This window comes from Babylonia areolata, chromosome 1, assembly GCF_041734735.1.
Source record: "Babylonia areolata isolate BAREFJ2019XMU chromosome 1, ASM4173473v1, whole genome shotgun sequence".
NCBI classification, from domain to species: domain Eukaryota; kingdom Metazoa; phylum Mollusca; class Gastropoda; order Neogastropoda; family Buccinidae; genus Babylonia; species Babylonia areolata.
Genome location: NC_134876.1, coordinates 13,372,599 through 13,386,957, shown reverse-complemented (window position 1 = coordinate 13,386,957; position 14,359 = coordinate 13,372,599). Strand labels below are relative to the sequence as shown.

At 45.3% G+C, this 14,359-nt stretch overlaps 1 protein-coding gene across 3 annotated transcripts in view; it reads left to right on the top strand.

Annotated features, from left to right (window-relative positions):
* LOC143279811 (substance-K receptor-like) overlaps positions 1 to 14,359 on the top strand; it is a 226,783-nt gene that overhangs the window by 68,793 nt on the left and 143,631 nt on the right. For all 3 annotated transcript variants that reach the window (XM_076584022.1, XM_076584013.1, XM_076584004.1), the window contains one exon: positions 12,052 to 13,739. In XM_076584022.1, coding sequence (XP_076440137.1) covers positions 12,801 to 13,739 — 939 coding nt within the window. In that variant the 5' untranslated portion in view covers positions 12,052 to 12,800. The remainder of the gene's footprint in view (positions 1 to 12,051; positions 13,740 to 14,359) is intronic.

Here is a 14,359-nt window from a genome sequence, read left to right as displayed (position 1 = left end):
CACGTGAGAAATACCGCTCTTGCAGATAAACATCTCTCTCAGTCTCTAAGGCATGACCCACCCAGGGGCACAGGGATCCTGGCGTTCCATTGGAATTTGTTTCACTGGTGGATGAATGAACGAAGTCAGGTGGGCCTGCTGGTGGCCACCATTATTTCTTCAGGGGAAAAATCTTTCTCTTTTTGGTTTCAAAGTTGTTTTAATATTTTGCTCTCATCATGGGTCATTCCTTTATTATAATGTTTTCTTGTTGGTAATGTTGACGCATTCACTCAAGAGTCACAAGGACCTCATGGTCAATGACAATAAAGTGTCAAAGTCTCTCTCTCTCTCTCTCTCTCTCTCTCTCTCTCTCTCTCTCTCTCTCTCATTTCTCTTTGCCCTGAGGGCTGGATGTAAAAAAAGCATGTGCATGCTTATTCCACTTCCTTCATCTAAAAAAAGTTCGTTCGTTCGTTCTCTCTCTCTCTCTCTCTCTCTCTCTCTCTCTCTCTCTCTCTCTCTCTCTCTCTCCCCTCCCCATAAACAGAATATACAGGTGATTTAAAACCTTTTTTTTTTTTTGCTTCCTTTCTCCGTCGCCCATCATGCAAACGTCGCCCATCATGTAAACGTCGCCCTTCATGTAAACGTCACCCTTCATGCAAACGTCGCCCTTCATGCAAACGTCACCCATCATGTAAACGCCGCCCTTCATGCAAACGTCACCCATCATGTAAACGTCGGTTTCATGCAAACGTCACCCATCATGTAAACGTCGCCCTTCATGCAAACGTCACCCATCATGTAAACGTCGCCCTTCATGCAAACGTCACCCATCATGTAAACGTCGCCCTTCATGCAAACGTCACCCATCATGTAAACGTCACCCTTCATGTAAACTTCACCCTTCATGTAAAACTTCACCCTTCATGTAAACTTCACCCTTCATGTAAACGTCACCCTTCATGTAAACTCCACCCTTCATGTAAACTTCACCCATCATGTAAACTTCACCTTTCATGTAAACGTCACCCGTCATGTAAATGCCATCCTTCATGTAAACTTCACCCATCATGTAAAACTTCACCCATCATGTAAACGTCACCCTTCATGTAAACTTCACCCATCATGTAAACTTCACCCTTCATGTAAACTCTACCCTTCATGTAAACTTCACCCATCATGTAAACTCCACCCTTCATTTAAACGTCACCCTTCATGTAAACTTCACCATTCATGTAAACATCACCCATCATGTAAACTTCACCCTTCATGCAAACGTTACCCTTCATGTAAACGTCACCCATCGTGTAAACTTCACCCTTCATGTAAACGTCACCCATCATGTAAACTTCACCCTGCATGTAAGCGTCACCCATCATATAATCTTCACCCTTCATGTAAACGTCACCATCCTTCATGTAAACTTCACCCATCATGTAAACGTCGCCATCATCTAAACTTCACCCATCATGTAAATTTCACCCATCATGTAAACGTCGCCCTTCATGTAAACTTCACCCTTCATGTAAACTTCACCGAGGCCCATCATGTAAACATTACCGTTCATGTAAACTTTAGCCATCATGTAAACATCACCCTAACTTCACTCATCATGTAAACGTCACCCATCATGTAAACGTCACCCATTTCTCGCATATCTCTCTTTACCTGCTGGTTCCCCGATTTCTGTCTTGCATGACGTCAATTGGAAGTGAGGAAATTAGGGTCTCCTGCAACGTTACCTGCTGTCCATCTGTCCACTGAAAGTGAAAAGGGTCATCTTTTTCTCCTGTTTCTCCTGTGCTGCCGAGTGGCTGAGGTGGTTATTTCTGGCTACTTGTTGGGTCCAGTGAAACAGCTGGGAGGGGTTAGGGGGATGGGAGGGAGGGAGGGGGGGCTCGGGGGGGGGGGGGGGGGGGGGGGAGTTGCAGTGTGTCAAACGAACGAGGGAGCTGGACGGAGAGGAGGTAGATATTTTTGACGACAAACAATTTATTCAGACAGATCATAGCCCTTGCTGGAAGGAGGGAAAGTAACGAATATACATACATATATATATATATATATATATATATATATATATTTTTTTTTTTTTTTTTTTTTTTTTTTTTTTTTTATACAGCAGGTAGATCTTTTGTAGCCGTGCTCCGAGTGGTTCTAATAGGGGTACGGCACAAAAGACTTAATGATTGATTGAATGAAAGGATAGACAAGATCCCACGCACAGGCCAGGAACATATAGAGGCCAGTCACAAATGGGTTTTTCTATTGTTTTATTTACAATATTAGATGAGAAGAAAACCTAAGAGAATAGAAGAGAAGAGAAGATAAAAAGAGAAGGAGACAATGAGAAGATAAAAAGAGAAGAAGACAGCTAGGAGAAGAACTAAGAAGAAGACTAGAAGAGAACTAGTTTAAGAGAAGACAGTGCCTGGAATGACATAAATAAATGTCATTAGTACATGTCAACACAAGTGCACATGTATACATACTACATGGAAAGACTATCACTCGGGTTTGGGATACGCAACAACATAATGCATATGTGTGAAGACCAAACACTGACATCAAATGACATTTCTAATACATTTGAATAGCGCAGTTAAAGTGATTGAAGCGATTAATCCAACACTATCTTGTAATCACAACAGCAGAATACTACACACATCTTAGAGTACTGAGAATCAGTGAAACACTGTAACAGTACAATTGATATCAGCATGTAAAATAATACACAAGTAATAAACAAGATAATAGAATCTGTGGCTTTGATATTATACTGGCAAACTGATAGACCAGATAGTAAGTGAAGAACCACCATGGCTTAACCATTAAGTGGTGAATGAACTTTACGCACTCACTAGAACATTCTGGAACAAACTGTGTCGAGAGACGTCACTGACTGTGACGTTAAGAATCAAATGGAACACTGCTCAATGCAGATGACGACATGGCAATTATTTAGATCAGTCATAGCCGATCTGTGACTAACTTGTCAAAGCAATAACTGAACAAAGAATTAACTGAACAAAGCAATAACTGAACATACTCATATAAACACAAGTACTGTGTCAAATAATACAACTTACAAATCAACACATTCTACACACTAGTACTTACAGCGATACGTAGCGAGGTGTCAGCTGTTGTGGGGACACACACGACACACTGCCCGCGACACAGCAAGAGAGAGAGAGCAGGCTCTGGTCAGATGACTGACCAGGTATGAAATGACCACTCATCATTCACTGTGCCAATTTATGCAAGTTTAGCGGACCGCAAAGTGCGTCACGTGTGCTTGCAAGCAGATCGTCACTAATCACGGAGAATCCAATGACAATTGTGTTTGTTTAAAGGTGTTCAGTGATAGATTTCTAAATGATTCCTGAACCGATTTACGTCGGATAAGTTGCAAAAGAAAGAGCTCAACGCCTACTTTATAATGAGTGTAAAATGAAGTGTTGATTATTTAAGATGAATTTATAATCTTAATTTAAGTCACCTGAACAGGGTCAGTTTTAACGAGCTCGTCGCTGAAAATTACAAACTGCGTTAAATCAGTTTCACGTAGGCGAACATAAATGGAATAGATTTAAAGATGGAATTAAGACGATTCTGCTAGTATATAATACTAGTAGTTTACTGATCTGACAAAAGAGCTATTAATTAAATACTGTGGAACAGAAACACAAGTTTGCTCTCAGCCAATGACGTATCGCGACGCGACACTGGTCGAGCAGTTAGCAGGTGGTCTGGCCAGGACAAAATGATGTAAGCAGAGTGACGTCACATATACTATGCAAGGGTTAGGACGGAAAACGTCGTCTGCTCTGGCTTGTGCGTGAATAGTGTTGGAGCAAGCATAGCGCGCTTGGTCACATTATAGTAAGACAGTTACTGTCCACTGTCCACTCCATTTACAGTCAGTACAGGAACACAATTATTATCGCAGACATCAACTGATTATTTGTGTAATGTGTGATGCCTTTCATCCTTTTGAAAGACGATATTATATATTCATACAAACTATTTATACACAAATAAATTTTTGGGGTATGTTTCAAGACTGCATAACATTTTGTAAGCTTTAAATCACATCCTGTTATCTTTCATACGAGTGAGTTTTAGCCAGTGCGATATAAATGTTGCGAAACTTATACAGATAACGAAATTTTCAGCGTTCTCAGTAAACATGGAGGGTGCCAGAAACCCATTGCTTTCATAGCGCATCGAAACATGTATATTTGAACTCCAAAGGATATATACAGCAGGCAGGTTTGGGTCCTTCATGAACTGCTAAATACCCTTCTTTGTGAAAGACCGCTACGTCACTTTGAAACACGGAGAGACAGACAGACAGACAGACAGACAAACAGGGACAGACAGAGACGGGCAGTTTGAAGGTTTCATCATGATTTCAAACCCTTTTTTTGTCATGTAGAAAGGAAGGTGAGAAACAGACAGATAGACGCACAGAGAGATACACACACGTATTTCCAGCAAAGAGAAGGAAAAAGAATGGGGAGACAAGTGATAGAATATCCCTCATAATAATGAATAGCAGGGTATCAGGATCATGAGCAGAGTTGTCTGACGTCACAGAGTAGCCCGAGTCTGAGAGATTACACTGATAGAAGAAGCGCCTTTTTTTTTCTTCGTTTTTTTCTTTCTTTCTTTTCTATTTAATGGCGAGTTGCCACACCATCTCTATCTCTGTCTCTGCCTTTCACTCCTGTTTGTTTCTGTCTGTAACTCATTCACTCTTTCTTGTTCTTTTGTTCTTGTTCTCTCTCTCTCTCTCTCTCTCTCTCACACACACACACACACACACACACACACACACACACACACACACACACACACACACGCATACACTTTCACACCAAAAAACAGACACACATATATCTGAGAGACAGACAGACAGAGTTAGAGATAGACTAAAATAGTTTATTCATGAAGGCCATAATCCGAAGGAGGTATACAGAAAAATGTTGAGAAAGTCTATTCATGTGTTTATGAGACCAAAAGAGACAGTGATACACACAGAGTCAGAGACAGAGAGAAACACACACATTCAGGAAAAGAGAGGGGTAGAGAAGAGAGTGATATAAAGGCAGAAAAACAGGGAAGATAGTGATGGAGAGGTAGAGAGAGAGAGACAGGGGGGGGGGAACACGTGTGACGAGAGGAGAGAGAGAATGAGAGACAAAGAGGCGACGTTAGTAACGAGAGAGAAGAGACAGGGACAGAGAGATTAAAAAAAACAAAAAAACCCAAAGTGATTGGAAGCACCTCCCCAGCAGTAAAAGCGAAACGAAATGTGAACGCACCGACAGAGTTTCTATCAGAAAGGACCTCTCGGACATCCATGAGGGTTGGGTATCACAGGGATTCACCAATGTAGATCAGCACTAGACGCTGCTGGATGCGCATTAATGACGGTCATCACTTAGTCCTTCAGAGAGTCCACGCACGAACACGTATTCACCTACAGTGGCGCACAAACACACAGTGTTCGCACGTATAGGTGCGCGCGCACACACACACACACACACACACACACACTCACACACACACACACATCGCACGCGTGCGCGTCAGTGTGCGCGCACGCACTTTCACTTGCACCTTTTTCTTTCAGTCCATCTCGTCCTCTGTGCAGTTCCTGAAGTTTCATCCATCTGTCCATCTCTGCATGTTCTGTCAATCTGTCTCTGTCTCTCTCTGTCCCTCTGTCTCTGTCTCTCGCTGCCCCCCCCCCCCCCCCCCTCTCTCTCTCTCTCTCTCTCCATCTCTCTCTATCGATCTGTCCATCTGTCTCTCTCCGGTTGATTTTCCAGGTACCTAGGCCTTTGTGACCGTTACCTCACAGTAGCTCCCCCGTCCCCCACCCCGCCCCCTTCTCCCGCCACCCTCCCATTTTACCAGTGCTGCCCAGTTTCTGCCAGGCTGTCTACTGAAGTGAGGTAATCATGTCTTCTACGGTGTCTTCTTCATCTTTCACCGAAACGCTTTTTTTTTTGGGGGGGGGGGGGGGGGGTTGGGGGGGGGGGGAGGCGGTTCCCTTTCTTTTTTGTGTGTTTTCTTTTTTTTTTCCTTCTTCTTCGTTTTTTTTTTTTTTTAACCGTCAAGTTACTTAGCGGTGCGAGAACTGCAGCCGTGATGCTGATGGGGCTATTTTTGGCTGCTGATGAAAGAGGGGGGTGTCGGGTGTTCTGAGGAGGAAAACGTGAACGAACCAGGCGGGGAAGAGAGAATGAGAGGGAGGAGGAGAGAGAGAGGGAGAGAGAGATATGGGGATATGGAGAGAGAGAGAGAGGTTAATTCATAATGGTTTATTTGCCCACAGAACCCTTATGAACAGTGTGTTAACATTACATAACAAAAGCATACATTCAATCAATGAATAAGTGTTATGGATCACAGAGAGTAAACATCAACGTAAAAATTCCAGAGAGAGAGAGAGATAGATAGATAGAGAGAGAGAGAGAGAGAGAGAGAGATTCAAGATTCAAGATTCAAGATGGTTTATTCAATTAAGGCCATAGCCCCATATGAATAGGAGGTAATAACAGCTTTACATGTGTCATTGCAATTGGTAATATAAACAATATAACGTCATTCACAACAAACTATCAGTGAATCTAAGAAATGAGTGTCTCTCTTAATTGCAGTGCTTTATAAAGATACATAGCAAAACTACGTATGGTGTTTTCATCGTTAGATGCCATTAATAAACATAACCGAAACAAGCATGGATTTATATAATATTTGGGGGGAATAAATTGTATTCGTAAGTCAATCAACACAGGGCATTTTAAAACAAAGTGAACTTCATCCTCTCTTGATTCTTTGCATAGTGGGCACAATTGTTCAGAATGACATGTTGCTTTGTAACGATATCTGTGTGTGTTTACTTCAGAGATTCCAAATCTAAATCTGGTCAATGTAAATCTGAGGTGTCTGTTAAAATCAAACAGAAGGTATCGCTTTACTATATGATCAGAAGAGAGAGAGAGAGAGAGAGAGAGAGAGACGGTGGATGAGTGTTTGACACTTTAAATCTTGTAACTGTCAAACTGGTCTTGAGAGGAGGGTATTTGGGCGTAACCAAACGAACACAAAGTATGCTACACAACACAGAGAGGGAGGCAGAGAGTCGGGTAGGGTGTGGAGGGATGGAGGAGGGATAAATTTTATATCTACTGGGATGGTTGGCAATTAAGAAGGCCCAAGGAATCGTGCAAGAACTGACAGGATTTTTGTCGGTAAGGAGCTCTCTGGATGGTCTTGGAGAACGAGTATCAAAGATCAGCCACGAGACACTAAATGAGCCTTGAAAATTGTTAACTGCCAGTTGCCGCATCTTTATGCTTCTATCTCCCTGTCTGTCTGTTTCTGTCTCTGTCTGTTCTCTCTCTGTCTCTGTCTTTCTCTGTTTGTCTGTCTCTCTCTCTCTCTCTCTCTCTCTCTCTCTCTCCCGCAAGGAGCACACAGGGACTTTAACGTTAATTGAAGCTGCTACCCTCGTTCACACTCTGCTGTTCCCACCATCCCGCCCCCATACACACTTTTCCCTCCCCCCCCCCCCCCAGCCCCCATACCGCCCTATTCCCCCTTTCACCCTCCTACTCCAGTTCCTGTCGATTGTGACGTCAATTGAAGAGAGGTAATTAGGTCTGTTGCACATTCCTCTTCATCTCCTTTCAATAAAACGCACTTTAATTTGTTTCCCTTTTTTGCTCACCATAGCATAGCGGCATAGCCGTGATGCTGACGTGGCTATTTTGGGCTGCTGGTGAAAAGACTTCAGTGTCTGGTGCTCATCTTTGGCAGAAAGACGAAGGAAGGGGGTGGAGAGTAGAAAAGAGAACAGAGGAGACAGACAAGAAGCGAAAGGGGGTAGAGAGAGACAGACAGACAAAGACAGAGGGAAAGACAAGAGGGAAGGCGGAAGTGAAGAGGACAGACCGAGAGACGGAGATGTGAGACAGAGAGAGAGGGAAAAAGGCAGGAGTGGGAAGGGAGGCAGGCGGACAGAGGGAAGGGGAGTGAGGGAGAAGAGACGTTTTTGTATTTTTCCCAGTTGTGTGCTTTTAATCCCTTTTCTTTCCGCCCTACCTTCCTTCCTTCCCTTATGTGTTTTCCTTCTTTCAGTCATTGTTATTTCTTTGGATGGCGATAAATAAAAGAATCTCCCGTTACGCATAATGATGTGTGTGTGTGTGTGTCTGTGTCTGTGTATGTGTGTGTCTGTGTGTGTGTTAAATCGTATGATATGTCGATAATATTAAAAGTAGTAGCAATTGTAATAGTAGTTGTAGCAATAGTAATATTCAATATCAACAGAATAGTGAATGATGATAATAATTATAATAATAATATTAATGATGGTGATGATGATGATGATAATAATAATGACGATAATGATGATTAATATCATCATCATCATCATCATCATCATCGTTATCATCATCACGAACATCCTCAGTGAGAAAGAAGCATAAGGATCGGATGCAAAGCAGGTAGGATGGAAAACAAGAACTTTTAAATGACAGACGTCAAAATGAGAATGAGAAACAGTTCGTGTTAACTTAAAGGTGAAAAAAATCAGCTGGTACGTAATGGACTGTAAGTTTCTGTAGTTACTGTGGTGATAACACAAGGGGTTTCTCGAAAGGACCTCATTCACTCACGGTCAGCTAAGATTGAACATAAACATCGCCTGAACAAATAAACTGACACGAGAGGAGTACATTGTCGGTTCGGCGCACCTGATGGGGTAAGGGCAAGGGTGGAGATTTTTCCGATCTCCCAGGACAACATATTTGCAGACCTGCTAGTGCTTGAGCTTGAACCACCTTCGTGTGTGATCACGCAGATCTTCTTCTTCTTCTGCGTTCGTGGGCTTCAACTCCCACGTTCACTCGTATATACGCGAGTGGGCTTTTTACGTGTATGACCGTTTTTACCCCGCCATGTAGGCAGCCATACTCCGCTTTCGGGGGTGTGCATGCTTGTTTCCATAACCCACCGAACGCTGACATGGATTACAGGATCTTTTACGTGCGTATTTGATCTTATGCTTGCGCATGCACACGAAGGGGGTTCAGGCACTGGCAGGTCTGCACATATGTTGACCTGGGAGATCGTAAAAATCTCCACCCTTTACCCACCAGGCGCCGTCACCGTGATTCGAACCCGGGACCCTCAGATCGAAAGTCCAACGCTTTAACCATTCGGCTATGGTGCCCGTCATCACGCAGATCAAACACGCACGTTAAAGATTATTTAATCCAAGCGAGTGTTTGGTGGGTAGTGATAACTGGAACACCCCCCCCCCCCACCCCGCCCCCAAATCGGAGCATAGCTTCCTACATAGCAGGGGAACAATCGGTCATACAAGTAAAAACCAGATGTAACGCTCGGCTTATATCACAGATTGACATAAGCTCACAGTTGGGCCAACAGCAAAGTGAGAGCTGCATGATCAATGGTTTCTCCATTGCAATGGGAAGTCATTTACAGCTTAATCTTTTGTGAAGTACTGTGACTGAAATTAGGAGGCGAGATTGCATGGTTCTTAGTACTGCAGTCATGGGGGCTAGTTGGCCTTTGGGAACCACCCCAACGCCGACTGTCCTAAAACCCTGTTGACCGAGAGAATGGGGATGTAACTTGGGCAAGACACTATCCACTTTAATCAAATTCTAGCCAAGATAGTCGGGACAGCAGATGCCTCTCTGCTGTTCTGATGGTCATGGATACGACAGACTATCATAGTTACATACATGAATACACTAGTGAAAGCCCACTCATACATACGAGTGGACGTGGGAGAGACAGCCCATGATCGCAGAAGGAGAAACTAGAGCAGTTGGTAGTCCACCGATGACGTGACTTTCCTAAAGAAAAGAAAAGAAAAAAAACCACATGTACAAGATCAACCTGATGTTTGTCTGGAGGTCGTCCCAATAGGGCCCAGTCCAGACTGATCCCCTTCCCTTCTGGAACTGAACCCCAATTGGACAGGGCGGCCCTAGCAGCGTTAACCCATTGTCTGCAAAGTGTCTACAAGAGTAGTGTGTTGTGTTGCCTTACTTTCTGTCGCAGCATATTTCTCTGTGTGAAATTCGGGCTACTTTCCCCTGGGTAAGCCAGCGTCGCAACAGCCCAGCGCCATCTACATCTCTTTCTCTGTGTGTGTGTGTGTGTGTGTGTGTGTGTGTGTGTGTGTGTGTGTGTGTGAGGGAGGGAGGGAGGGAGGGACAGGCAAAAACGCACGAAGCTGTATGTATGCAAGCACACATGTGAACAAAATTACCACGCGTCGATAGACACACAAAACAAGAAACAATTACTGTCAATTATGAGCTAACAAAAAGCACAAACGGAATCCAGCCACTGTTGTTTAAAGATTCCCTTCAGCTTGTTATATAGGTGCATAAAAGATGGGGGAAAAGAGGAACAGACTCAGAATAACTTTTGTGTTCTACTTACACAGCCTACATAACCGTGGTGTGGTGGCCTTGTCGTAATGGGTCCGCGAGAGAATCTGAACTCATGGGACTCGGCAGTATTTTCTCCCCCATGTACTAGACCTTGAGTGATGGTCTGGACGCTGGTCATTCAGGTAAGACGATAAACCGAAGTCCTGTGAGTAGCTTGCATTCTATGCACGTGAAAGAACCTACGGCAACAAAGGTCTAGTACATGGGGGGAGAAAATACTGCCGAGTCCCATGTCTGCAAATGTACTTGTTTTCATATCACATATCAAACGGAATGTTTCCACAGAATGTTGTGATATGAAAACAAGTACATTTGCAGACAGAAAAAGAAGAAAAAAGAAAGAAAAAACCATGGATGACACTGCACTGTAGCGATGCGCTTTCCCTGGGGAGAGCAACCCCCCTCCCCCCTCCATATATATATATATATATATATATATATATATGTGTGCGTGTGTGTGTGTGTGTGTGTGTGTGTGTATAGAGAGAGAGATGCATATTTAGATAGATAGGTAGATGGATAGCTTATACATATACAGAGAGGATGTATATGAAACCATATGTGTGTGTGTGTGTGTGTGTGTGTACACGCGCGCGCGCGCACGTGTATGTGTGTACTGCACTGGGCAAAATGACACATAGTGCGAGCAAGCACAAAAAACGCTACTCAGTGAGTCACAAGAGAAAGAGAGATGGAGTGAGGGGGATGGCGGAAAGGGGAGGGGGTAGAGAGAGAGAGAGAGAGAGAAGAAACGCTGGGAGATACGGAGAGAAGGATGGATGCTCATTTAATCACGAACAGTACCATTCTTCTGTTCACGGGAAAGGAGGAAAGCAGGGAAGGTGGTGATGGGGGGTGGGGGTGGGGGGTTGTTTGGCGAGAAAGATGAATGGAGATTAGAGCAGACAGCGCTGAGCGAGCGTGGCAGAATGAAGTTCTTTTGCATTGCCTGCAAATTATTGTGTGTGTGGAGAGAGGGAGATAGAGAGAGAGAGGTATGGAAGCGTTAGTACGTGCACGGAGCTGTTTGGGCAGTGCGTCACTGTCTTGCTTGAAGTTGGGTTGTTGTTTTTTTGTTTGTTTTTTTGTTTTGTTTTTTTGTGTGTTTCGTTTCTGCTCTGTAATAAGATGGAACTGAGGCGATATTTTTTCTTTCTCCTTCCATTGTATTTTTCTCTCTTTCCTCTGCCTCACATTCTCTGTTTATGGTTATCTATCTGTCTCTATCTCTCTCACTCTGTCATACTCGCAATCTGTAATTATTGCTCTAACATAAATAAGAGTTTCAGGGATTCTTGTTTTCTTTCTCTGATATTTTATTCTCCATCACTGTTTTGTTTCTTGTTTTTTGTTGTTGTTTTTGTTTTCAAACCTGAAAGCTGAAGGCACAGCTTGTCAGAGGAACTGTTCGTCTGTAACGGCTTGTCTGTCAGGCTGAAAATGGACTTCCATTTTTATTCTTTCCTTTATTTTCTTTCTCTCTCTTTCTTTATTTCAAAACTGTTAAAATAACCCTTCCAGCCTCTAAACCTATCCTCTCTCTTTGTGCGTGCAGCCAGCCGTCAGTGCCCGCTCCGTGAGGGAAGGAGGAGGAAGGAGGAAGGAAGGAAGGAAGGAAAACGAGACGCCAAGTCAGTATCCCCAGACTCGTCCGACGATAGGCCCCTCCAATGTCCAGCCCCCGCCGGCTTGAAGATCGATAGCTCATTGTACTGTGCCCATCATTAGCAGGCCGGGATCAATGGAACAGGAAGAATAGAGCCACGGCGCCTTCACAGCGGCGGCAGTGGTGGATGATTAAAAAAAAAATCCCTGCGTGAAGTGATAGAGAGAAAAATAAAATATCAAGAAAAGAGATAAAGAAAGAAAGGCTATCGTATACTGGATGGCGTGTCATAGAGTTGATGACGTATGACGAAACCTCACATTGATGACGCACCCTAGACTTAATGACGTCCGTGCTCTGGCGGTCCTTCTGAAGGTCCAGGGATGGAGTGACGTGAGAATATAGTTTGTTTTGGTGAAGAGGTGGCAATTGGTGGACGGTCTTTGTGCTGTTTTGTGTGTGTGTTTGTGGTGTATGTGTCAGGTGGTGAATTAGAAAGGAAAGCAGCGTGTTAATATTGTGAAAAGAAATCGTTCAGGACGTTCATGTACACACGAATGGTGTTTTTCCGCGATGTTTTTTGAAGCAATTTGATATTTTTTTATTTACTTTTTTCCACGCTGTACAAGTGTCACAAGGTGGATTATCATTGTAAAATCACGGCATCGTATTTGTGAACACAGTCGGTTTGGGGAATAATGACGTCGACAACCAGACCATCGTACACTGAGGGGCTGCGGGCAATGGCATCCAGCCCTTCCTACATTCCAGGCACGTCCACCGCGAACGGTTTGGCGGAGCACGAATCATGGACCGGCACCAGCGACCTGGACCCGTCCATTAGGGACTGGGCTGGGTCTCTGCAGCAAAACAGCGGGTCTTTCCAAAGCCTGGACTATTCCAACCTCAGCGCCTTCAACGCCTCCTTCAACGTCAGCGGAGGGCTGAACGCCTCCTCGGGCAACGAGACGGAGACGCTGTTCCTGTCTGAGGGCGCCAAGGCGGGGCTGATCGTGCTGTACACCCTGACCACCCTTTTGTCCATCTCGGGCAACATCCTGGTGGTGCTGGTCTTCGTGCGGGGCCGCCGCTGCCGCACGGACATCCGGCCCTTCCTCATCAACCTGGCCGTAGCGGACCTGGTCATGGCCCTCTTCTGCATGCCATTCACCTTCACCTTCGTGATGCTGAGGAACTGGGTCTTCTCCAAGCCCATGTGTCCCTTGGTGCTCTTCATGCAGCACCTCTCCGTCTCGGCCAGCGTCTTCACCAACGTGGCCATCGGCTCGGACCGCTTCCTGGTGGTCATGTTCCCGCTCAAGTCGCGCGTGACGACGGCGCGCGCCCGCTACGTGCTGGGCAGCATCTGGCTGCTGGCCGTGGGGCTGTCCTCCGTGCAGCTGGCCGTGGGCCGGGCCCAGGACGGACAGGACGGCGTGGTGCGCTGCGACGAGGTGTGGGAGCCCGAGGGGGCACGGCGGATCTTCACCATGTTCGTGCTCTTCATCACCTACATCATCCCGCTGACCATCCTGGCCGTCACCTACTCCATCGTGGGCGTGCTGCTGTGGAGGAGGTCCACGCCGGGAAACGCCGACCACCAGCGGGACCTGCACCAGCTGCAGGCCAAGAGGAAGGTGAGGGCTGTGTTGAGTTGTGTGGGGTTGGGTTGGGTTGGGTTGTGTGGTGTTGGGTTGGGTTGGGTTGGGTTGTGTGATGTTGGGTTGGGTTGGGTTGTGTGGGGTTGGGTTGGGTTGGGTTGTGTGATGTTGGGTTGGGTTGAGTTGTGTGATGTTGGGTTGGGTTGGGTTGTGTGGGGTTGGGTTGGGTTGAGTTGTGTGATGTTGGGTTGGGTTGGGTTGTGTGGTGTTGGGTTGAGTTGTGTGGTGTTGGGTTGGGTTGGGTTGGGTTGTGTGGTGTTGGGTTGGGTTGAGTTGTGTGGTGTTGGGTTGGGCTGTGCGAGGTTGGGTTGTGCTGGGTTGTGTTGTGTAGGGCATTGTGGTTTTTGGTTGTGTTGCATGGTGTTGGGTTGTGTTCTGTTGGGCTGGGTTGAGTTGGGTTGTCTTGGCTGTGTTGGGTTGGATTAGGGTTGGCTGGGTTGGGTTGTGATGGAGTGTGCTGTTTATTGTACTAGGTTTGGCTGTTGGGTTGTGCTGGGTTGTACTAGGTTGGGCTGTTGGGTTGTGCTAGGTTGGGCTGTTGGGTTGTGCTGTCTTGTACTAGGTGGGCTGTTGGGTTGTGCTGTCTTGTACTAGGT